At 39.7% G+C, this 23,802-nt stretch overlaps 1 protein-coding gene across 1 annotated transcript in view; it reads right to left on the bottom strand.

Annotated features, from left to right (window-relative positions):
* HOOK1 (hook microtubule tethering protein 1) overlaps positions 1-22,241 on the bottom strand; it is a 48,459-nt gene extending 26,218 nt beyond the window's left edge. Inside the window, exons 1-6 of the mRNA XM_060773606.2 lie at positions 21,992-22,241; positions 7,907-7,992; positions 4,254-4,326; positions 3,777-3,827; positions 2,327-2,459; positions 1,057-1,124 (exon numbers count right to left, since the gene is read on the bottom strand). Of these exons, the coding sequence (XP_060629589.2) occupies positions 1,057-1,124; positions 2,327-2,459; positions 3,777-3,827; positions 4,254-4,326; positions 7,907-7,992; positions 21,992-22,042 (462 nt within the window). The 5' untranslated portion in view covers positions 22,043-22,241. The remainder of the gene's footprint in view (positions 1-1,056; positions 1,125-2,326; positions 2,460-3,776; positions 3,828-4,253; positions 4,327-7,906; positions 7,993-21,991) is intronic.
* Between the last annotated feature and the right edge of the window lie 1,561 nt (positions 22,242-23,802).

A 23,802-nucleotide genomic window follows, 5' to 3' on the forward strand; every position in this document is an offset into this window, starting at 1 on the left:
CCATGACCCACACTCCATCCTGGTGCAGTTTGGAGGAGGATGGACCACAGATGATGGGACTCACAGTACCTTCACTAACTTCCTGAGACCACTGCGAGCCATATAAATAACTGATAAAGACCAACCTTGATATACAATTCCTTTCTCAAATATCCCGGGCAGCGCCGGGTTCCCAAGCTAGTATAAAATATAAATGAATTTTGTATTTAGACATCTCATTATGTAAATATATACAAATACAGTTATTCCAAAATAAATTTTAAAAATTGGAACTCCAAAAGGCCCCAAGCATTTCAGATAAGGGATCCTCAACTTGTAAACAAAAAAACCCTCTTTTATCATCCAAAACAAAACTTACAAAACAAAACAAATTTTGAACAAGCTCTTTTGTTCAATATACATACAATTCTGGAAGCATAAATCAAACAAGAACAGAGAACAAGCAACATGAAGGGCAAAAGGAAAGAGATCAGTTGCTGGGTTGTGGTAAGTTTTTTGGGCTGTATGGCCATGTTCCAGAAGCATTATCTCCTGAAGTTTTGCCTGCATCTATAACAGGCATCCTCAGAGGTTGTGAGGTCAGACCTCACAATCTCTGAGGATGCCTGCCATAGATGCAGGCGAAACGTCAGGAGGTAATGCTTCTGAAACATGGCCATACAGTCTGAAAAACTTACAAAATCCCAGTGATTCCAGCCATGAAAGCCTTCTACAATACATAGATCAGTTGCTATTTAACTTAAATATTCTATCATCTATGCTCAAAATGTTTGTTTCCATTCCCCTCCCCCACTTCCATCAAATCAATTCAGTTAAATTAAATTAGCCACACATAAAAGGCAAATGTTTTCAAATAACTATGACCAATTATCTTATTATTATTGCCATGCTAGTAATCCAAACCCGTCTAATTTTTGCAGCAGCAAGGGGAAAGAGGACTGGATAACGAATCAATTACAGTTTTGACATGTGATGATTTTAATGGCAGCTATTACAACATGGCAGCTATTACAACATGCTGCACAGACTCATCCAGTGATAATTTTATTTTCTTACCTCTTGAATAGCAGCCATTACAACATGCTGCACAGACTCCTCCAGTGTCATTATAACTTGTATATGTTCTACAAAGCAAAACATGCAAACATTTGTTTTTGTAATATTTGTTTTACAGATTACAGAAAGGTACATTATGCCTTGCATCGATAATGAACTCTTTGTCTTGCGACTAATTTCTGAAACATTCTTAAACTGTTTGCTAACCATTCCTGGTACAATTTCTGTAGTTCTAATTATGGAAAGAATGTCATTGTAACTTAACAATATAATCCATATCTACATCTATACCTAGCTAGGCCTTGGCTCTAAAACAATTGAATAAGCTTACCGTCAAATTGGTATTAGGACGGATGCTTAAACATCATTACTGCTCATTATTACTGAGATAAATGAGACACTCCACTTAGAGATAGACAGAAATTTCCAGCAGGCCGAGTAAACACACTAGTGAAGGTTATGAAGGTTGAAAATTATTAGTCACATTGATTTCAGTGGATCAATTACCCCTCATGATAGGCTCAATTTAGGGTCACTATAAATCAGAAACTACTTGAAAGCGCACAACAATTCTGGATAGGATTGATATAGTAGTTTTTTCTAAGCCAATCAATTTTAAAAAAGTAAAATGTAGAAATTCTTATTACAAAATACTATTCTTTTTTTTAAAGTCATCTTATGAAATCATTTCTCTGAAATTAATCATAGTTAATATTAATTATGATTCCAAGACAGATCATACAGTAAACCTCTTCTCGTAGTCATATATAAAGACAATGAGGAAGGGCCTACACATCCCTGATATTTATTGTTGGCTATGCAAATCTGAAAATTGTTTAGAATGTCCAAATTTGCATATGTGTTTAGTTGAACATTAACCAAATTCAAATAAGATTTATTATAAATAAATTGAAATTACATTTTGGCCTTAAAGGGGTAAAAACGAAAACCAGAAATACTGCATCTTATTATACTCATATTTTGAGTTTCAAATGATATTTTTATTGTATTTTTGTGATTATGATAAATACACTTTAATCTAGTCACCAAAACAGTAAAAACATGCCTCAGAAACAAAATATTTTAAAATTTGTGAATTATTAGACCTTTTAAAGTGTTATTTCATCCCATACAGTACATCAAAAGGAGGAAGGAAGCTTTTATCAAGTCAAAAACATCAATGCAAACCATTTCACAATTTCTCTACGCAGCCTACTAATTATCATGATTTATGACAAAATAAACTGCTGATTCACCATGAAACCTATACCTTGCTTCTTTTCACAGTTGACTGCACAGCCTAAAATGAGCTGCAATAACCTGCCCAACTCTACTGGATCAGAATGTTCAGATATTCGGTTCAAATCAGGAAGGAGATCTTCTGAAATCTGCTGACCTAAAAACTGTACAATCAAAACAAAAGAATTCTGGAATTAGAAAACGTCATGATGACAACCAAGGAAATAAAATCCATGACATCAATATTTATTGGGTTGGTCGGAATGAAGCTATTTTGCTCATATGTGCACTAAGTAAATTTTACAAGATCCACTGCTGAAATTTGCAAGTCATAGAAAATGCAACCTATACAGTTAGAGAAACCCAGAATGAAATACATCTATAAAGACATATCAGTAGTTAAAAAGAAAAAGCCAGGAGAGCTTTTGCTGATAACTACCTTTGAAAATATAAATATTATTTTCAAAATATTTACAGTATTTAAACAGAGCAAAAACCAACTTTACCATACATGTCTCATTCATATAACACATGATCAACATTTGCAGATACACACTCAAAACAGATAATAAGCACAGTTACTTCTACTGGCTGTTTCAAGACTTTCCATTCTATAAACAGAAGAGCTGATTTTTGTGCACAGAAAAACAAAATAGAAATTCAAAAAAGTCTTCCCATTGTAAGAAGGCAACAATCTTTTGCACTACTATGGAGCCCTCCCTCAATTTTCCACATTAACTTTTCTGGAAGCAGAGAAGACTATGGGGACAAGGAGAAACATAAGAATCACACTTTCCCTATCTTTAGCACAAACACAACGTCCCGAAGCACTAGTTAGTAGATCCATACGAAACCATACAAAGTCCTCTCTATTTTAATGAACCTATGATAATTTTTCTAATTCCCTAAGCATTTAAATACACAGAATAAGATTGTTAGTCAGACAATGTATAAAATTATCCAAACAAGTTTCACAAGTGTTTATTTATTATGCTTTTAGATTGCCTAGCACCCAAAGTTCTGTCTCTAGTTTATAACCAAGTTAAAAAAACAAATGAGATAAAGATCAGCAACGGGGAGTATGAACATGTTAGCATGCCCACAGCCAAAACAAAAGCAAAACCGGGTTCTGAGTGCTAATAATTCTTTTTAAACACTTAAGAAAACAAAAAGGGTTTTACCTAACACCCAAAAGGCCATAATGAAACTGTTGTGGAGCCTCTCAGGTACATTTCTCAAATCGTACATCACACATGAAATAGCCGTCTCTTCAGTAATCATGCATCTCACCTCATTTGATGGTGGCATCTGTAGAATGCCCTTGTACCTTCTGGTCTAATACTTAAATATACAATATTACACATAACAAAGGAACATAATTCATGGGAAGACTATAGCAACAACTACCAAATGTTCAGCAGAGATCCACAGTTTGATGACTGAGGTAAAAGGGTATTTATATAAATGATGGTTATACATACCTCATGATAATAATCGGTAATTCCTTGAAGAACTTTCTTCAAATTACTAGCCTAGGAATGTTTAAAAGAATATAGTGATTACTATTAAGACGCTATTTTGTGAAGACTTTCTTATTTTTGAAGTCTAGTATTCTATTTCTCCCGCAACCTTTACTGAGCAGATACAACATATATGAACAAGGTAGAATCAGTTGTATCCTGCCATGTACTACAAAAGATCAACATTGCTGCAATAAAAAATGTAAGTCTCAGCTGACAGAACAATTCCATGTACCTTCTTGAAATAAGCCTTTTTAATACCCCTTGAAAATAAAAGCAAGCTTACAAAGAAAGAAACAATCAGGAGTTCTGCTGTAACTAGCATCTTGTTCAAAATTATATTTTTTAAAGGGCCAGTCTCCAACAGTACAAAACTCCCTTATTTACAGAGTTTTAATATAGAAATCTTGTTCTATATAAGTATTTGGTTTCCATTACCTTGATTCTCCAGTTGTCACCAACATCTTCTTTAATGCGGCTTAGCCAAGCGTTGTCAAACCAGGCAGCATCACTACAATAAGAATAATCTAAGATTATTAAATATTACAAAAACGACTGAGTTGAGTTCCAGCCCTGTATCTGATATATAGGTATTTATCCAATGGTGGATAAATCATTCTTGTGCATCCTCTTCCCCAGCAAATGGCAATAACAATTGAATTGGCAGGATGGAGAAAATGCAAGGAAGAGTGATGTTGGAAAGAACAGAAATGACAGCTCACACGGCTGGCCTTCAGGGGTCATATGAGAACTTCCCAACTCTGCATTAGAAGGAACAGTGCACTTAAATTAACAAATATTATACCTATCACTCTATAACCTTGTAATACACTTGTATTATCTTTTTAGTGGAGTCTCTCAGAAATTCCATGTCGATGGTTTCATTCAACTGGTCTTATAGTAAAGAAAGAGCAATTGGCCTTATACTTAGTGACAAGATTTCCACTGGCCAATTAGACATCCTCAAACCCATTTAGTCTTGTTTATCAGTACATACTAATATATAGGTTGATTCACTGTATATGCTGAAGGCAGGTTTTGGGGCAAAATTATGGAATAAGTCCATCGCTTGGAGAGGGGAACACCCAGCACCATCTTGGGGGTCATTTGCCCCCAGCTACCATTTTCCTGCCAAGGTATTGAAAAAAGGCCAGATGTAGTGCTGTGATGAAGACAGTACAGAGGGTGGTCTACTGGGTCAGCCTGTGCCTCAAGCAAGGGGTCAGCTGATGAGTTGCCTCTGGAGACTTTTCAGAGCCACGACCAGAGCCTTGGCAACACCTCAGGCTTGCAGAGGCAGAGCAGGAGCAAACTTGGGGTCAGGTTTTGTCTCCTCTTTGTAATCAACCACCGGCTGCTCCTGGGCCAACTCTATGCATGCCTCCACATGACAGACTCCGTTTATGACCAATTACGGTTACAACCCACGGATCTTCCCCTCTGTACTTCCTGCCAACTCAGTTCCAGCAGCAGATGTTTTTGTGCAGGAATTACAGTCATGGCATGCTGTCTTAAAGGAACAATTGGATCAGGCCAAGCAGGCCTACAAGGCTAACGCAGATTGATAGCGGCAGCCAGGTGAAACCTGCCCAGTTCGAGACCCTCCTAGAACAGGAGGCCTAATGCATCGGGCCTTATTCGGTGGTGGAGCAGATCAAACCAGTTGCTTTTTGCCTTGACCTGACCTCAACACTTCGTGCCCATTCAGTCTTTCACTGTTCTCTCCTTGTACCTACTACCCCACTGGACCCCCACCATCTTCACATGCTGCCTTCTAGATCAATCGTGGTTGAGAACTTTGAGGTGGCCCAGATCCTGGACTCTCACTGACAAAGGGGGCTTCACCAGTAACTGGTGGACTGGAAGGGGTATGGCCCAAAGGACCAGTCTTGGGAGCCTGCCACACAGGTCCATGCCCCTGCATTGGTGCATGCTTTTCATTGGAAATGCCCGCACAAGCCTAAACCTGCTGCTTCTCGAGGGAGGAACCCTCAGGGGAGGGAGACAGTGTACTGAGTCAGCCTGTGCTTCAAGCCTCTAGTGAGGAGTCAGGGGATGAGGTGCCTCTGGAGACTTTCAGAGCCATGGGCAGGAGAGAATTCAAGACCTAAATCTGGATATAGACTTAACCCCAGAGCCAGAAGCACCAGAGGAGGAAGGAAATGTGACAACACCTCAGCCTGCAGATCAGGGTTTGTCGCCACTCTGTAATTAACCACCAGCTGTTCCTGTGCAGACCCCCAGCTCACCTGAGTCATCAAATGAGCAGAGGAGACAGAGGCTAACGTCTGACTTAAAGAAAGGCATAGAAGTGTTTGTTTAGGTGCAAGGAATCAGCAGAGAGAAACTGGTGAAGTGTAATTAGGATCCAGCCCATAACTTGTTGACTTACTATAAAGCAGCAATAAAGCTAGGGGCAAGTTTTGGGAGCAACTTGCATTTGTGCTGTACCCACTGGTTGTATTTCACTGAAATTTCTGGACCTTAACCACTGCTTTGGATTATCGTTAACCTGTTTGCTCCAGTCTTAACTTGTGCATTTGAACTTTGGAATACTCTTTCTGTGGATTATCCTTGGAGTTTGCATAGTGATTTTGATGAATATTATTCCCAGTTGTGTTCTTGTACATTGGTGTGGTTGTTATTTTACTGTTGAGACACTTGATATCTGGGGTTAGCCAGCACAGGTGGTCCCTTTTTTTAAAAATAAGAGTTAAAGATAGAGTACTTATTTTGACCCATAGATAAGTCGACCCAGGTTTTTTGAGTTGATTTTTTTGAATACAATTTTAGACCTATATGTCTGCATATAGGCAGAGGAACGAGAGACCAGATTGCCAATATCTGCTGGATAATGGAGAAAGGCAGGGAGTTTCAGAAAAACATCTATTTCTGCTTCATCGACTATTCTAAAGCCTTTGACTGTGTGGATCATAATAAATTGTGGCAAAGTGTGGGATGGGCATACCAAGCCACCTTGTCTCTCTCCTGAGGAATCTGTACAAGGACCAAGTAGCAACAGTCAGAACTGACCACGGAACAACAGACTGGTTCAAGATTGGGAAAGGCGTACGGAAAGGCTGCATACTCTCACCCAACCTTTTAAACTTGTATGCAGAACACATCATGCGATGTGCGGGGCTTGATGAATGCAAAGCTGGGGTGAAAATTGCTGGAAGAAACATTAACAACCTCAGATATGCAGATGACACCACTCTGATGGCCGAAAGCGAGGAGGAGCTGAGGAGCCTTCTAATCAAGGTGAAAGAAGAAAGCGCAAAAGCTGGGTTGCAGCTAAACATCAAAAAAACCAAGATTATGGCAACAAGAATGATTGACAACTGGAAAATAGAGGGAGAAAATGTGGAGGCCGTGACAGACTTTGTATTTCTAGGTGCAAAGATTACTGCAGATGCAGACTGTGGCCAGGAAATCAGAAGACGCTTACTTCTTGGGAGAAGAGCAATATCCAATCTTGATAAAACAGTAAAGAGTAGAGACATCACACTGGCAACAAAGATCCGCATAGTCAAAGCCATGGTATTCCCTGTAGTAACCTACGGATGCGAGAGCTGGACCTTAGGGAAGGCTTAACGAAGGAAGATAGATGCTTTTGAATTGTGGTGTTGGAGGAAAGTTCTGAGAGTGCCTTGGACTGTGAGAAGATCCAACCAGTCCATCCTCCAGGAAATAAAGCCCGACTGCTCATTGGAGGGAAGGATACTAGAGACAAAGTTGAAGTACTTTGACCACATCATGAGGAGACAGCAAAGCCTAGAGAAGACAATTATGCTGGGGAAAGTGGAAGGTAAAAGGAAGAGGGGCCGACCAAGAGCAAGATGGATGGATGGCATCCTTGAAGTGACTGGACTGACCTTGAAGGAGCTGGGGGTGGTGACGGCCGACAGGGAGCTCTGGCGTGGGCTGGTCCATGAGGTCACGAAGAGTCGGAGATGACTGAACGAATGAACAACAACATATCTGCATATACCACATAATATTTACGCATGCTAATGAGGAAATAAATAAACAAGAACCGCAAAGAAACATATAAAATAGTCATTTAACATGTCTTTTATAATATAACTTACATTTCATGAAGTACTTGTGCCATGGCAACACCATTAGTTAAGTCCTGAACTTCCCTGCAGGATTCAGCAGTGTTAAATGTCTGCAACTAGAAGAAAAAGTGGATAAATGTAATTGTTCCTTTCTCAATTTGCGCAGATTTTTTTTTAAAGTGCTCAAATAGGTAGAAGTATCCAATTGAGTAATTTGGTGCCAAATTGTTTATGGGTTTAAAGGCTAAAAACAACACTTTAAATTCTGCTCAGAAACACACCAGCAACAAGTGGAGTTAGCATGGTATTCACTGTCATATGACCTGTTTATCCCCTGAACCCCTACAAACATTCAGGTGCTATATTCTATATCAGCTGAAGTTTTTAAACTGTCTTCAAAATCAGCCCATTGGAGTACAATTGTCAAGCTGAACAGTACAGCACACACTTGATGTTCAAATCACATCTTAATTCAGCTTAATTAAACTGACTCAGTTTGATTTTTTAACACAAGGGCATTTTTAAACAAACTTAAAAGCACTATTATAATCAATTTTAAATATGTGTCATTCTAGCAGAAAACCTCTAAGAATCTCTTAAGAATGGGGAGATCTAGCCTTATTTGTGTAACTAAAACATTGCTTTGCAAGTTGCCTTTGCAAGTGGAATATTGACTGAGCATATATAAGCAGCACCAATAATTCTTTTTAAAATCTTCTTCCATGCCCTTGCTCTTAGCCTCAAACACCTACCATTTCGCACAAGAATAATCCTACTGGTATACGCAGAAGGGCTCTCGTAAAAATTACTTAATTGAAAAGAACACTTTGAATAATCCCTATATAAATGGCCATTACAATCAGAAGAACAGAAAACGGTTAGTAGGAAAAGGGATTAGGCTGTTTTATACTAAAAGAGCTGTCATGTGATTTAAAAGTAAGAAAGCCAGTCTGAGAACTCAGTCATCTGTGAACTGCTGAAGACAACCATGCAGAAGATGGTCCTCAACATATTTAAACTGAATAATTCAAGCAAGGGTGTCTCAACATGTCACAGCTATGTGATTCATTTTAAGTCAAGTGTGAATTAAGCTTTCTAGATCTACACTTCCATTTCTCCTGGATTCTATTTGTTCTCTAAAGTTAACTTCTTTGTGCTAATCACACAAATGAAGAGTCCAATACTGAATTAAATTATATGCCATAATATCCTGCCTGCCCAAATCTTAAGAGTGTGACTGTATGAGACTGTTTAGGTTCAAATACTACACTTATTTTTACTGCAAAACTTATGGTTTCTGTTTCTTTTTTTCCTTAACTATTAGGAATAATCTCCTTATTATAAGATGTATTCACAATTTGGCTTGCACAAAACTAAGCTTTTAAATACTTATATTAAATTTTGTAAGCATCCCAAATAGTGCAATTTTAGATGCTAAATTATTAATAAAATAATATTGACACCACGGCATAAGAAAATGAATATTGCATATATTTCATTTTTCCCCAAACTTCCTGCTCTCAACAAAAACCAGGAACATTCCTCATCATTTTCCAATAGCTTCAACATGTCTGAATATTTTACATCTCTGTGCCCATCCCCTTTATAGCATATTTGTTGAACATTGTCTGATGGAGCTTCAATGCTGCTGTTTTATTCTCTTATGTTTAATTGTGTTTTATCTGGATTGTTGTATTTTGCAATGCTCCTATTTTAGTGGTATTTTTGTTTTAATGGGTTGGTTAGCTTTTTTTTTGTCTGTTGGGCTTTCTGTCCCATATGTAAGCTGCCATGAGTCCCTTCGGGGTACAAGAATAAAATTGTTGGTTTTGTTGTTTGTTGTTGTTATATCGTCTAAAATTTCTCCCTCCCCCCCCCCCCCAGCTTTAAGGGTTGTTTGAAATTTTGTAAGGACTAAGTTCCTTTATCTTATTACTGTGATTATATTATGTACCATTATATTAATAAAAGTCAGCCTCGTGCCTACGTTGAGAACAGGTTTGAGGGTCAAAACTATACATTTTGATATGATCTGTGGATAAGTTGAGAGCTATTCCAGTTATTCTACAGAGAAGGGAACACACCAATGTTGCCTCATGGGAGCAGCTGATCACAGCTGCCACTACTATTTTCCCAATCAGGTATTCAGAAAGACCAGAATTGGCACCACCACGGAAAGAGTAGAGGGGGTCAGTGCTCCTTTTCACGTTCTCCCAGGAGAAGCCAAGCTTTTGCTTTTCACCTCTTTAATCAGAGAAGGGGATGGTTCCTTTTTGATAAACAGTAACTTACAGTAGTCACAATGGTCCATGAATAAGTTAACACAGTTTTCTTGGGGGGGGGGGGGTTGATTTCTAGACTTTTACGTGAGTACACTGTGTTGATTTGCTCACTGGACTGCAACCCTGAGACCAGGCTTTGAATCCCAGCTTGGTCCCAGAAATCTACTGGGTGACTTTGGGCAAGCCACACTCCATCAGTCTGAGAAGAAGGCAAAGGCAAATGTTTCATGTCCAGAACAGAACTAAAATAAGTAAGTTCAGTGGGACTTGCTCTCAGGTCAATGAATGAATGATTGCAGCTTCAGAGAACCTCAGAGTGAACAACAGCTCTTAATATAGGTTAGGGCCTCCTTGAATAGATCTAGCTAATTGAGATTAGTAGACAAGCAGGGTCATTTGCCAAGAACAGCACTGCTCATCTGTTACTTTGAACTATAAACATGGAAGTTCTAATATGCCAAGATAAACTTCATAAATTTAACTTGGTAAACCACTTTCCAACTGTAACCACAATTAATCATGAATGAAAGCCTGCCCTGCTATTTTGCCTGCAGGACTCTGAAATACTCTATTCTGTTTCTACTAAAATGTGAAGAAATTGTTTTTGGTACCTAACAGGCAGACATATAGTAATTATTAGTTTTATGGTAAAAATGAAAGGTTTTGAAAAACAGTAATATTTCAAGAAACATTGTCAGGACATTTATTAAAAAACGATACCTTTTTGTAGAAATAACTGTTTTATTGTGTGTTAAATCTCAGAAATAAGAAAACAAGATACTTAGATAAGAAACTTTCCTTTCAGATCTAAAGTAGTAAACATTCTAACTCACTGGCTGAGCTCACAGAATTGGTTTCAGAGGTATTCTTGGGAGTCACCCGGATTTTTGCTTCTGGTAGTGCATGTGCTGATAACCTCAAGCAATGTGCTTTACATTGGGCTACCTTTGTACCAAGTTCAGAAACTCAAAATACTGAAGACTAGTTACAGAAACATCTGGGAGTGAGCATATTACACCTATCCTAAAGTTATTTCACGGAGTGTCAATGAGTTTCCGGCCAAAGTACAAGTGTTGAATAATATGTTGACAAGTACAAAATGTAGAAGAAAGAACATTTTATATATTAGCAAGTGCATGTTCTCTGACAACCAAAGGATTCTCTACAAAGTCTCTTGCACACAAAATCTCCAGGAAAAGTTTGGAAGTGCAAGGCCAGGAGGACATTGCCATTTTGTCCCCTGTGACATCAGCGCCCCTCCCCCAGCACCAACGGCCACTCTGGGGCCAGAATAAAGAAGGGGAGCCAGGAGGACATTGCCATCTTGTCCCCTGTGACATCAGCGCCCCTCCCCTAGCAATAATGTAATATTATGTAGTACTAGTGTTATGAATGATGTAATAGTACTATGCTAGTTATGTATTATGTAGTATGTTGTATGTTGTATGCACTTATGACTTGTAAGCCGCTCTGAGTCCCTTTGGGGTGAGAAGGGCGGCATATAAATGTCGTAAATAAATAAATAAATAAATAAGGCTGTGGGAAAAGGGACTTGATTTGTTGCACTAGTAGGAATCAATTTGTGTGATATTTCATACGAATCTATGAGTAAGTGGTATTTTTACACAGTGAAAAATGTTGCCAAATAACTTGGAAAATGAATCATTAAACGGTGCAATGTAATGTATCTGATGCTGGTACCATATTAGAATTCATTCGCTACAACATATATCATTCTTTCCTGGACGCTGAGCAGGGACTCAAAGTCAATGGAACTATAAACTGCAATGAAGATTTAATAAAAGTGTATGCATTGCATTTCTGGGAATAATTATACAAGAGATACATATAACAAAAGGAAATATATGAAAACTACTGCCTTGTGAATATATAAATAAATAAATAAATCACAGGCAATATTCAAGAACAGTTTTACTTCAGATGTTCCCCCGTATTGCACCGGATTAATATCCATGGGATTAATATCCAGGCATATATTTTTGTAAACCCACTGTAGAGTACCAACACTCCTTTTTCAGTACATCCATTACTAAAACATGTTTATTCAGATGTCTTATAGAGTTCTTGCTCCCAAATAAGCGTATGTAAAATTGAAGCTTGTTAATTTTTTTTGCACAATTGATTTTGGCACCACTACACATGGCCTCCTGCATATAATAGTATGGCAGGTACTCCGGCTCACACAGCCATTGTTTCTTTTTTTTGTTCATAGGCAGTTGGGCATTATTCAATACACAGTCTTCTTAATTAGATCTACATTGTCACAAATCGAGTTGTGTATCTCACCCTTTCATCTGTTTTTAAAGCTTTGTTCCTATCAAGAAGAAGAAATGGGCTTGATTTGATCATCTGTGAGGAAACACAGATTATCAAAGCTATGTAATGCTTTTAATTGTGAGCTGCTTCAAGTCTCCGTATTGAGAGAAAAAGCAAGATATAAATAAACATAACGACAACAGACATAAACAATTGGGGAAAATTGATGGCCATTCATATGTCTGAGTTGCTTCCCTACAGAAGCAAACTGAAATGAGAAAAACTGCTACTAATTAAAATTCAGATTTCAGAATGGCAAGCATTAAGAAGATAAATGTTTACCATGATGTTAACGGTTAAATACAGACAGACATTCAACTATTTTTCTTAAATACAAAGCTTTTAGTCTACATTTAAATCTTAAGAATATACCCTAATATAAAACACTTAATTAACAAGGATTACAGCAACAAATACTGAGGCAACATCTGGCTATAAATGCTGGTATGTTAAGCAAACTAAGACACCAGGGGATGTGTTTTTTGTTTTTTGTTTTTTTTTCAAAATGTTTTTTGTTTTTTTTTCAAAATGACAATCTCCACCAAGCAATAAGAAACACTGAATCCTTCTGGCAGCAAAGCAAATGACATTGTGCCAACTGGTAAGCATTGCAGTGAATGGGGGTCATACAGAAAGAAGGATTTTTTTGGCATACCTGAGCAGCACCCAGGATTTGTAAGAGGGAAGGGAGGGTAAAAAGCAGATAGGATGAGTAGAAGCGATGCAAGTGCATTTCATCCAAACTGACAGCCAGCCATTAGGCTGTAGGCCAAAAGGATATGCAACTGACAAAACAGAAATACAGGAAACACCAGCATGATCACCCTTGCTATTGCACCTCTCTTCATTCACACAACTGCATCAATTTGCCAATTTGTGGTTCCGCGGCTACAGTTCCACTCAGCCCTGTAACTCTGTTTTCCTGCAGTTCCACTGCTCCGTAATTTTGATATATATTTATTTTCAAAAGCAATTCTGCAATTTCGGGAATGTGTATATATATGTGTGTGTGTATGTATGTGTATAAAATATAAATAAATTTATAATAATTGAATTACTACAAAGGGGTGAAGAGGAAGATCCTGCCCCCACATCCTTCCTCACAATAGCTAAGTGACAGGAATGTGCCACGATCTGTAGTTATATACAAGTTTTCTAGTCTATAGAAGGGGACAGGTTTATTGTGAGGAGGTGGCAGACCAGTATTGATTTGTGCATGGCACTGTGCAATAGGACCCGTCACCACTGATCCTGCTTCAGTGTAACATTACAACCTTCATGCAGTAAATTTCCTAAACATCCAAGCTGCAATGTAGGCCAGTTACTGATTTAAGGGCACAGGAGATTATTGTTGACAGTACCTTGGTGGGTATTTAAAAATTATTAACGAAGGTCTGTCCTAACACTGAGTAATATGTTGCATTTGTTACATTATAAGTCATTGTATGTTCCTATCTCTATTTCAAAAGCACGCCATCTTAAAAAAAAACAACAGATCTGAATTACTTCCTTCTCGTAAATCCCTTATTTTCTAACAAAAATAATTCTAAAATATCCACTTTTACATAGCTTACAATATTATTAGATTAAATTATATTTCATACCCGCCTCTCCTTATGGCTCGAGGCAGGTTACAAAACAATGAAAATACATAAACACAGCAAAAACACCACAAATACACACACTAAAACATACCCCTATAAAAGTTACATAGAATAACATATCTATATGAAATACATATTAAAACAGACAAAACAGAGATTAAACAAAGGATGTGCATTAAAATTCATGTTTCTGTTTAAAGACTGTTTGGGTAGGCCTGCTGAAAGGGACAGGTCTTCACTTGTGTCTTAAATTCTGGCAGCTGATTTAGCTGTTGGAGCTCTACCAACAGGTCATTCCACAGCCTTGGGGTGGCTGATGAAAAGGTCTTCTGGGTGGTGGCTGCCAGTCAGGTTCTGGCTGATTGGGGCAGATCCCCCAGAAGACCAAAGTGTGTGGGCAGATTGTATAGAGGAAGGCGAGCCTTTAGGTAACCTGTATAGCCATGTAGGGCTTTAAAGGTCAAAACCATCACCTTGTACTTTGCCTGGAAACTAATTGGCAGCTAGTGGAATGACTTTGGAATAGGTGTAATATGCTCACTGCTAGATGTTCCTGTAACTAATTTGGCCACCATATTTTGAACCTGTTAAAGTTTCCAAACTTAGTACAAGGGTAGCCTAATGTAAAGTGCATTGCAGAAGTCCAACATTGAGGTTGCCAGTGTGTGCACTACCATCTTCAGATCCTCCAAATCTAGGAAGGGGCGCAGCTGGGGGATCTGCCGAAGCTGACAGTAAGCACTCCTGACTGTTGTATCTACCTGGGCTGACATTTGGAGAGATGGAGAGAAATCTTTTATTCATATAAATCTGTTCAACTGCTTGTTGTCCCTTGCCACACAGATGATTTACCATAAATTACTATTATAGATTCCAGTAGTTAAATTTAATCTAATATTGCCACATTACAACTATCCATCTTCAATTACCCAGCTATCATCTGCATGCAGCTTGTTTTTAATGACCTTTGGCTTTGGAGGGGAAAAAAAAAGATTAACAGGGCTGCTAGCTAAACACAACTTCCTTATTGTCAATTGGAAAAAACTCCTTAGCAACATGCATAATTATAGTAAAATATTTTTATCAGTGCAAAGAAACAAGCAGCTAATCTGCTATCCTTAGTATATTTATTTAAATACTCCAAAAACGTGGAGAGAAATGAGGTTGCTTGAACAAATTATATAGTAATAATTATCACTGAACCTGTTAAAACAAATAGGCACATAGAATTTAGAATGTTGGATCTGTTTGTTTTGCAAGAGCTAAATATCACAAGAGAATCATATAGACAGTTTAAATTGTATGTGTGTGTGTGTGTGTTTTAAATATTATATTTTTACATATTACATCCAAGCTCAAAATACTTCTACAACAACATTTTTATTATGGTCCAATGACCCTTATTACACTAAAAATATTTCTAGACTCCAAGTGAAAAAATAATAATAAGAGTACACCTGAGCATGGAGACAGTGTGGTGTAGTGATTTCAGCAGGAGCTCTGACTCTGGAAGTCTAGAATTCAAATTCCCACACAACACAAAAACTCATTGAGTAAGTCACACTCTCCCAGCCTCACTGTGAAACAAATGGAAAATTTACCAGGAGAGTCCTGTGATAGGGTTGCCCCAAGTCACAAACAACATCATCATCATCATCATCAACAACAACAGGTTATAAAATCACCTTCGGGCGATTTGTATAAAGTGTTTATGAAGTAACGATGAATTTTATGTTTACACTTGGATCCCAGCTCCAATATACTGTATATACCAGTATTTCAAAATAAAATTAAAATAAATAATACAGAATATGAAACACTTCTTGATGAGGTTGCCTTTTAAGACTCTTTGGAAGCTTCAAATGGTCCAATGGGCGGCAGCCAGGTTGTTAACAGGAGCGGCGCTCAGGGAGCACACAACTCCTCTGTTGTGCCAGCTTCACTGGCTGCCAGTCTGCTACTGAGCACAATTTAAAGTGCTGGTTTTAGCCTATAAAGCCCTAAACAGTTCTGGTTTTGCTTATCTGTCCGAACGTATCCCTCCTTATGAGCCATCTAGGAATTTAAGATCTTCTGGGGAGGACCTGCTCTTGGTCCCGCCTTCTTCACAGGTTCGGTTGGCGGGGACAAGAGATAGGGCCTTCTCAGTGGTGGCCCCTCGGCTGTGGAACACCCTCCCTAGGGACATTAGATCGGCCCCCACCCTTTTCGTAAAAAAGTCAAAGCCTGACTTTGTGAGCAGGTTTTCTCAAATGCAGTGTAGCAGATAACGTCTTGACCTCGGAACAACTGGACAATTGTGATCGGATAACGATTTTGGTATTGAGATGCGGAGGACTTATGCTTTTATTGATTTTACTGTTTATGGAATTTTATGTATGTTATATGCGTTTAGCTGTTTTTATATTATTGTGGCATCGAATTGTACCGTTTTGTAAACCGCCCTGAGTTGCCCTTGGGCTGAGAAGGGCGGTATAGAAATATAGTAAATAAATAAATAAAATAATTGATCCTGAGCATTTCAAAGAAGGGATGATTCATGAGGAGAGAAGGGGCATGAGAAATTGCTCGGGGAAGGGGGAAATGAATATGCAGTACAGACTACTATAGAAGTTATACAAGCAAACCAATGAATATGAAAAGAGTAATAAATATGTTATCTAAGGTACAGAACAAAAGTCACAGGTGAATGTACAGGAACCAGTTGAAAATTAAAAGTAAGTTTTTCTAGCACTGTACACATTGGATGTGATGACTGAATCGGGACACTACTGCACAAAGAAAGAATTCAGCACCACAACTTCACTAGGTGGTGTAAAAAACAACTAAAAAATAAATCTCTTAAGAGGCAGAAAGCATGTGCTGTTTTAAGCCTCCAGATCTCTATGAAGTTGGATTTCATGCAGCCTGCTCCCATAGTATGGTGGAAAGATTGAATACTTCTAGTCTGAAGCATTTTGGATAATGGATGCTCAATCTGTAAAAATGTATTCGCTAAGGCTAAACATGTATTTCTGCTCACAACCCCTTCCCACCCAATAAATCTTTACATGGCCCCAAGTATATAGGCATATAAAACAGGTAGAAAAATCAAACAATTATTGAAAATAAACTAGCATTTGCAAGGCTTGCCAAACAGGCTGATTTTTCTGGAGCACAGATGAAGCATTTTTGGCAGTGTCCACTGTAAACACTGCATGTTGTTGCTAACAGATTTGTGTAAATGGGTGGTGTTCAAGACCGAACTGTGGCGCAGCTAGTTAGTAGCCAGTTTCATTAAATCATTACTGACCGAGAGGTTATGAATTTAAAACCAGCCCGGGTATGAGTAATCTCCCGACCATTAATAGTCTAGCTTTCTGTCCACCTATGCAGCCCATAAGACAGCTGCATCTGCCAAGTAGGAAATATACGTACTAATTTATGCGGGGAGGCTAATTTAACTAATTTATGACGCGATAAATCTTCAAGCAGTGTGCAGAAGAATGAGGAAGTACCCCATCAAAGGATCCGGTGTCACAAGTGGACAGTGAAGTGGCAGCTCCCCCTGTGGCCAGAACGAAGCATACCCTCATGAAGCCAGAAACGCTGGAATGTTAAATTGTTTCTATGTCTTTCTATATTTGTTGTATGTCTAAATGGCATTGAATGTTTGCCATGTATATGTGTATTGCAATCTGCCTTGAGTCCCCTCCAAGGTGAGAAGGGCAGAATATACATACTGTAAATAAATAAATAAATAAATAAACCTGTTGGTAATATTTTCATGATCCCAACATTGACTTAAGGCCATTTGGGGTTGGGACTCACAATTTAAGAAGCAGTGATCTAAGGTACAGAACAAAAGTCAGGGGCCAAAGAACCAGTTGAGGATTTCACATGGGTTGATCATCCATATATTGGATGAGATTTCTGAATTGACAGGTTGCTATGCACAGCACACATGAAGTCAACATAATTATGCCAGGTAGTACAAAGGCAACCATCACCACCACCACTACCAACAACAACAACAGAACTCTTAAGAGTCAGAAGCACGTGCTGTTTTGAGTATCCAGATCTCCAAGATGTTGGATTTTATAGCACCTGTTTTCATGATATGGCAAAAAGATGGAACACTTTGAGTCCCAAACATTTGGGATAAGGGATCATCAATGTGTAAATGTGTTATCTAAGGTGCAAAATAAAAATCATGGATGAATATTGAAGGTACAGTTGAGAACATCAGATGAATGGCTGTAGTGTTGTATAAATGGAAAGAAATGTTTGAACTGGGACATACATTGCTGGGTATCGAAAGCACAAAGCCAACACAACCACATTAGGTAGTGCAAAAGCAACAACAAAATCGACAACAGAAGCAGAAGCATGTTTGACGTCTCTATATCTTCATGATGATGGATTGTATACAGCCTATTCCATGGCAACATGGAATATAGCGCACTTCTGGTCCCAAGCGCTTGGGGTTAAGGGATGTTCAATCTGTGAAAAGGTGTTATCTGGTGCACAGAATAAAAGTTATGGGTGAATATACAGGGGAGGGTCGAGGATTCCAGGTAAGCTGGGCCCCATCTACACTGACTATTTACAGCAGTTCAAAGCTAGCTCCAAACTGTGGCAGACAAACAACAAATTCCCATAAAAGTGTGCAAAAGAAAGCTCTGAATGTAAATTAATGCTCTATGGTTTGGTGTAAGCCTCAAACTAGTTCAGGGATTTTCTATGTAATCATTTACATAGCGAAACCACTTTCTTCAATACCAATTCGAAATGGCATTAAAGGGTCAGTATAGATGTCGACTTTGTCATCCAAACAACGGATAACATTTCTAAAATGAGAGTACAGCATGAATCCAACACAGCTAGTGCAAAAACAGCAACAACAATCAAAATCAGAAGCATGTGCTGTATGAAGTCTCCAGAGCCCCACAATATCGGATTTTATACAGCTTCCTCCCATGGTAGAAATATTGAACACTTTTGGTCCCGTTTATTTGTGATGCTTAATGTGTTCATGTGTTAGATATCCAAAGTCACAGTACAGGGAACACAACAACAAACAATTGATATTTAAAGAGGTGTTTTGAGTCTCTTCAGGTTACTCAAGTTGTGAGTGTGTTGTCTAAAATAAAGAACAAAAGGAACAAGGAAAAAAATTACATCAAGTGATGCAAAAACAACAACCAACAATGGATATTTTAAGAGTCAGAAAGCTGTTTTAGGTCTCCACACCTCCAGACTTAATGCCAGGGGAAACCTTTACCTTGACTAAGGTATAGTATAGGTATACCTTACTATACAGTACACCCTACTATATCTATACTATACCTTAGATATAATATTTACAGATTGGAAATCCTGGTATGGTATATTAAGGTATAGAACAAAATTGGGTGACTATATAGGGAACATAACTACATCCAGTAGAGCAGTGTTTCTCAACCTGGGGGTTGTGAGTGGGGTGTCAGAGGGGTTGCCAAAGACCATCAGAAAACAGTATTTTCTGTTGGTCATGGGGGTTCTGTGTGGGAAGTTTGGTCCAATTCTATTGTTGGTGGGGTTTAGAATGCTCTTTGATTGTGGGTGAACTATTAATCAGCTACAACTCCCAAATGTCAAGGTAAATTTTCCCCAAACTCCACCAGTGTTCATATTTGGGCATATTGAGTATTCGTGCTGAGTTCGGTCCAGATCTATCATTGTTTGAATCCACAGTGCTCTCTGGATGTAGGTGAACTACAGCTCCCAAACTCAAGGTCAATGCCCATCAAACCCTTCCAGTATTTTCACTGGTCATGGGAGTTCTGTGTGCCAAGTTTGGTTCAATTCCATTGTTGGTGGAGTTCAGGATGCTCTTTGATTGTAGATAAACTATAAATCACAGCAATTACAACTTCTAAATGCCATAGATGCAGGTGAAACATCAGGAGAGAATGCTTCTAGAACATGGCCATATTTATTTAAAACTTTTATATCCCGATCTTCTCTACTTCCGTAGAGGGACTCAACCCGAAAAATCTACAATAACCTTATAATGTTATGGTTGGGAGTCACCACCATATGAGGAACTGTGTTAAGGGGTTGCAACATTAGGAAGGTTGAGAAACACTGCAGTAATCTATATAAATAAAAATGTAGTGTTCGTTTGTGGGATTAATTTAACTCAAAAACCACTGGACACATTGACACAAAATTTGTACACAATACACCTATCAGGCCAACAAGTGACCATCACTCATAAAAACACTGAAAAACACAGCAGAGGGGACTTAAAAAGCCAAAAAAGCTACAGTGCATGCAGAAAAAACAACTCCCCCTGGCAAACACACTCTCTTTTGGACTACAGCTTCCAGCATCCCCTAGACCAGGCCCTTTAGGAGAGGAGGATAATTCAAATGCGCCACTTCCAAGCTGTAAGCTTTCTTCTCATTGGATTTCTTTGAGAGCATCCCAATCCCTGCATATTTCCAGTTTTCTATTCCTGGACTGCAAATCCCAGCAATCCTCCAGATAGATAAGATAGTTAGGTAGATTAGATAGAGGTAGACAGAGAGATTGATCAGGAGGACCGCTGGGAGTTGCAATCCAAGAATAGGTAGAGAAGGAAGAAAGGGGAGAAAGAAGAAGGGAAAGAAAAGATGGGGGAAGGAAGGGAAGAAGAAAAGAAGGAAGGAAGGAGAGAAAGAGGAAGGGAAAGAAAAGATGAGGGAAGGAACGGAAAGAAGAAAAGAAGGAAGGAAGCAGAGAAAGAGGAAGGGAAAGAAGAGATGGGGGAAGGAAAGAGAGAAAGAAAGAAAAGATGGGGGAAGGGAGAGAAAAAGAAGAGAAGGAAGGAAGGAGAGAAATAGGAAGGGAAAGAAGAGATGGGGAAGGAAGGGAAGAAGAAGAGAAGGAAGGAGAGAAAGAGGAAGGGAAAGAAGAGGTGGGGAAAGGAAGGAGAGAAAGAGGAAGGGAAAGAAGAGACAGGGAAGGAAAGAGAGAAAGAAAGAAAAGATGGGGAAAGGGAGAGAAAAAGAAGAGAAGGAAGGAAGGAGAGAAAGAGGAAGGGAAAGAAGAGGTGGGGAAAGGAAGGAGAGAAAGAGGAAGGGAAAGAAGAGACAGGGAAGGAAAGAAAGAAAGAAAGAAAAGATGGGGAAAGGGAGAGAAGAAGAAGAGAAGGAAGGAAGGAGAGAAAGAGGAAGGGAAAGAAGAGATGGGGAAGGAAAGAGAGAAAGAAAGAAAAGATGGGGGAAGGGAGAGAAAAAGAAGAGAAGGAAGGAAGGAGAGAAAGAGGAAGGGAAAGAAGAGACTGGGAAGGAAAGAGAGAAAGAAAGAAAGGATGGGGGAAGGGAGAGAAAAAGAAGAGAAGGAAGGAAGGAGAGAAAGAGGATGGGAAAGAAGAAATGGGGAAGGAAGAGAAGGAGATGAGAAGGAAGGAAGGAGAGAAAGAGGAAGGGAAATAAAAGATGGGGGAAGGAAAGAGAGAAAGAGGAAGGGAAAGAAGAGATGGGGGAAGGAAGGGGAGGAAGGAAGGAAGGTGAGAAAGAAAGAAAAAAAGGGAAGGAAGGAAAGAGGGAGGGGAAGTTGGCCACAGCAACGCGTGGCGGGTACAGATAGTAGCAATAATAATAACAATCACAACAACCAACAACTGATCTTCTAATAGGTGGAAAGCACAAGTTATTTGAAACTTCCAGGAGCGAATCTATCTACACTGGGGAATGAATGCACTTTGACCCCACTTTGACTGCTCATGGGACCTTAGGAGTTGTGGTTTTGACAAGGTCTTCCGCCCCCTTTGGTGCCTCGCCAAACTCCGTAGCCGAGGCCAAGGCGAGGGGTGGGCCTCCCCCCCCCCCCCACGGGCTCCCCGGCCCGAGGCCTCCCGCCCGCCCGCCGGCTCCCCTCCTTACCCAGAGGATGAGGCTGTCGCACAGCAGCTGGTCGCTCGGCTTGCCTTCCATGGCGGCGGCGGCGGGGCTTCTCCCTCTCGGCGACGCCCCTGCCGCCCGCGCCGCGCTCTCCGCACAATGCACCAACCGCACTTACGCCCAGGACAATGCGCAGGTTACGTGGCGCCGCCCCCGCCGCCGCCGCCTCTAATGTCACCTTAACATTGACACCCGGCTCTCTCTCCCCCTCTCTCTCCGTCCGGGCTCCCTTTCGGTGTGTGACGCCGAAGCGGGCCAATCGCGAGCTGGGGAAACCAGGCCGTCGGCGTCTATTCGCAGAGCGCCCCGCCCAATCAGGAAGGCGGCCGCGAGAGAGGTTTGCCGGGCAAGTCAACGGCGAGGGGCGGGCCCTACGACAAAGGGGCGGAGGGCGCCACCAGGAGGAAACCTGCAGAGTGAACTGCCCCCAGGGCGATTTCTTTGTAACCCAACTGCGAGTACAATTATTTATTATTTATATCCCGCTTTATCTTTCTATAGGGAGACTCAAAGCGACTCACAATCAAAAACATTACAACTTAAAATATTTTATTTATTTATGTTTGTCGTGTTAGGGCAACCAGTCCATTATACAGGGTTAGTCAAAATGCATAGGCCAATAAGCCATTCAATTGAATGGCTTATTGGCCTATGCATTTTGACTAACCCTGTATTACATTTCTAACAGAACAAAGCAAACAAACAGATAAAATACAAAATGTGTGAGTTTGGTAGTTGATTAAATCTCCTTTGACCAGTATCTGGCCACTTGGAGTGCTTCTGGTGTTGCTGCAAGAAGGTCCTCCATTGTGCATGTGGCAGGGCTCAGGTTGCATTGCAGCAGGTCGTCAGTGGTTTGCTCCTCTCCGCACTCACATGTCGAGGATTCCACTTGGTAGCCCCATTTCTGAAGGTTGGCTCTGCATCTTGTGGTGCCAGAGCGCAGTCTGTTCAGCGCCTTCCAAGTCGCCCAGTTTTCTGATCTGCCCAGGGGGGAGTCGCTCTTTTGGTATCAGTCATTGATTGAGGTTCTGGGTTTGAGCCTGCCACTTTTGGACTCTCGCTTGCTGAGGTGTTCCAGCGAGTGTCTCTGTAGATCTTAAAAAACTATGTCTAGATTTAAGTCGTTGACGTGCTGGCTGATACCCAAACAGGGGATGAGCTGGAGATGTCTCTGCCTTGGTTCTTTCACTATTGGCTACTACTTCCCGGCGGATGTCAGGTGGTGCAACACCGACTAAGCAGTGTAATTTCTCCAGTGGTGTATACAAAATATACAAATATACAATATTACAATATACAAATATACAATAATAATAACGGCTCCCCATGCAGTCATGCCGGCCACATGACCTTGGAGGTGTCTACGGACAATGCCGGCTTTTCGGCTTAGAAATGGAAATGAGTGCCAGCCCCCAGTGTTGGACACGACTGGACTTAATGTCAGGGGAAAATCTTTCTTACAAATAATAAAATACCATATCATTATATATTACTATATATTATCAGTAGTACCATCTATATAAATAAAAATGTAATGTTCATTTGTGGGATTAACTGCACAAAAAACACTAGACGAATTGACACGATATTTGCACACAATACACCTATCATGCCAACAAGTGACAATCACTCCTAAACACACTGGAAAACAGAGCCAAAGAGACTTAAAAAGCCAACCCCCCCCCCAAAAAAAAAACAACAACATTACAATGCATGCGCAAAACCACACATATATACGCAAACACACATATATATACAAACACAAAACACATATACACAGACCAGACCAC

The sequence above is a fragment of the Anolis sagrei genome, chromosome 4 (genome assembly GCF_037176765.1).
Source record: "Anolis sagrei isolate rAnoSag1 chromosome 4, rAnoSag1.mat, whole genome shotgun sequence".
Taxonomy (NCBI): Eukaryota; Metazoa; Chordata; class Lepidosauria; order Squamata; family Dactyloidae; genus Anolis; species Anolis sagrei.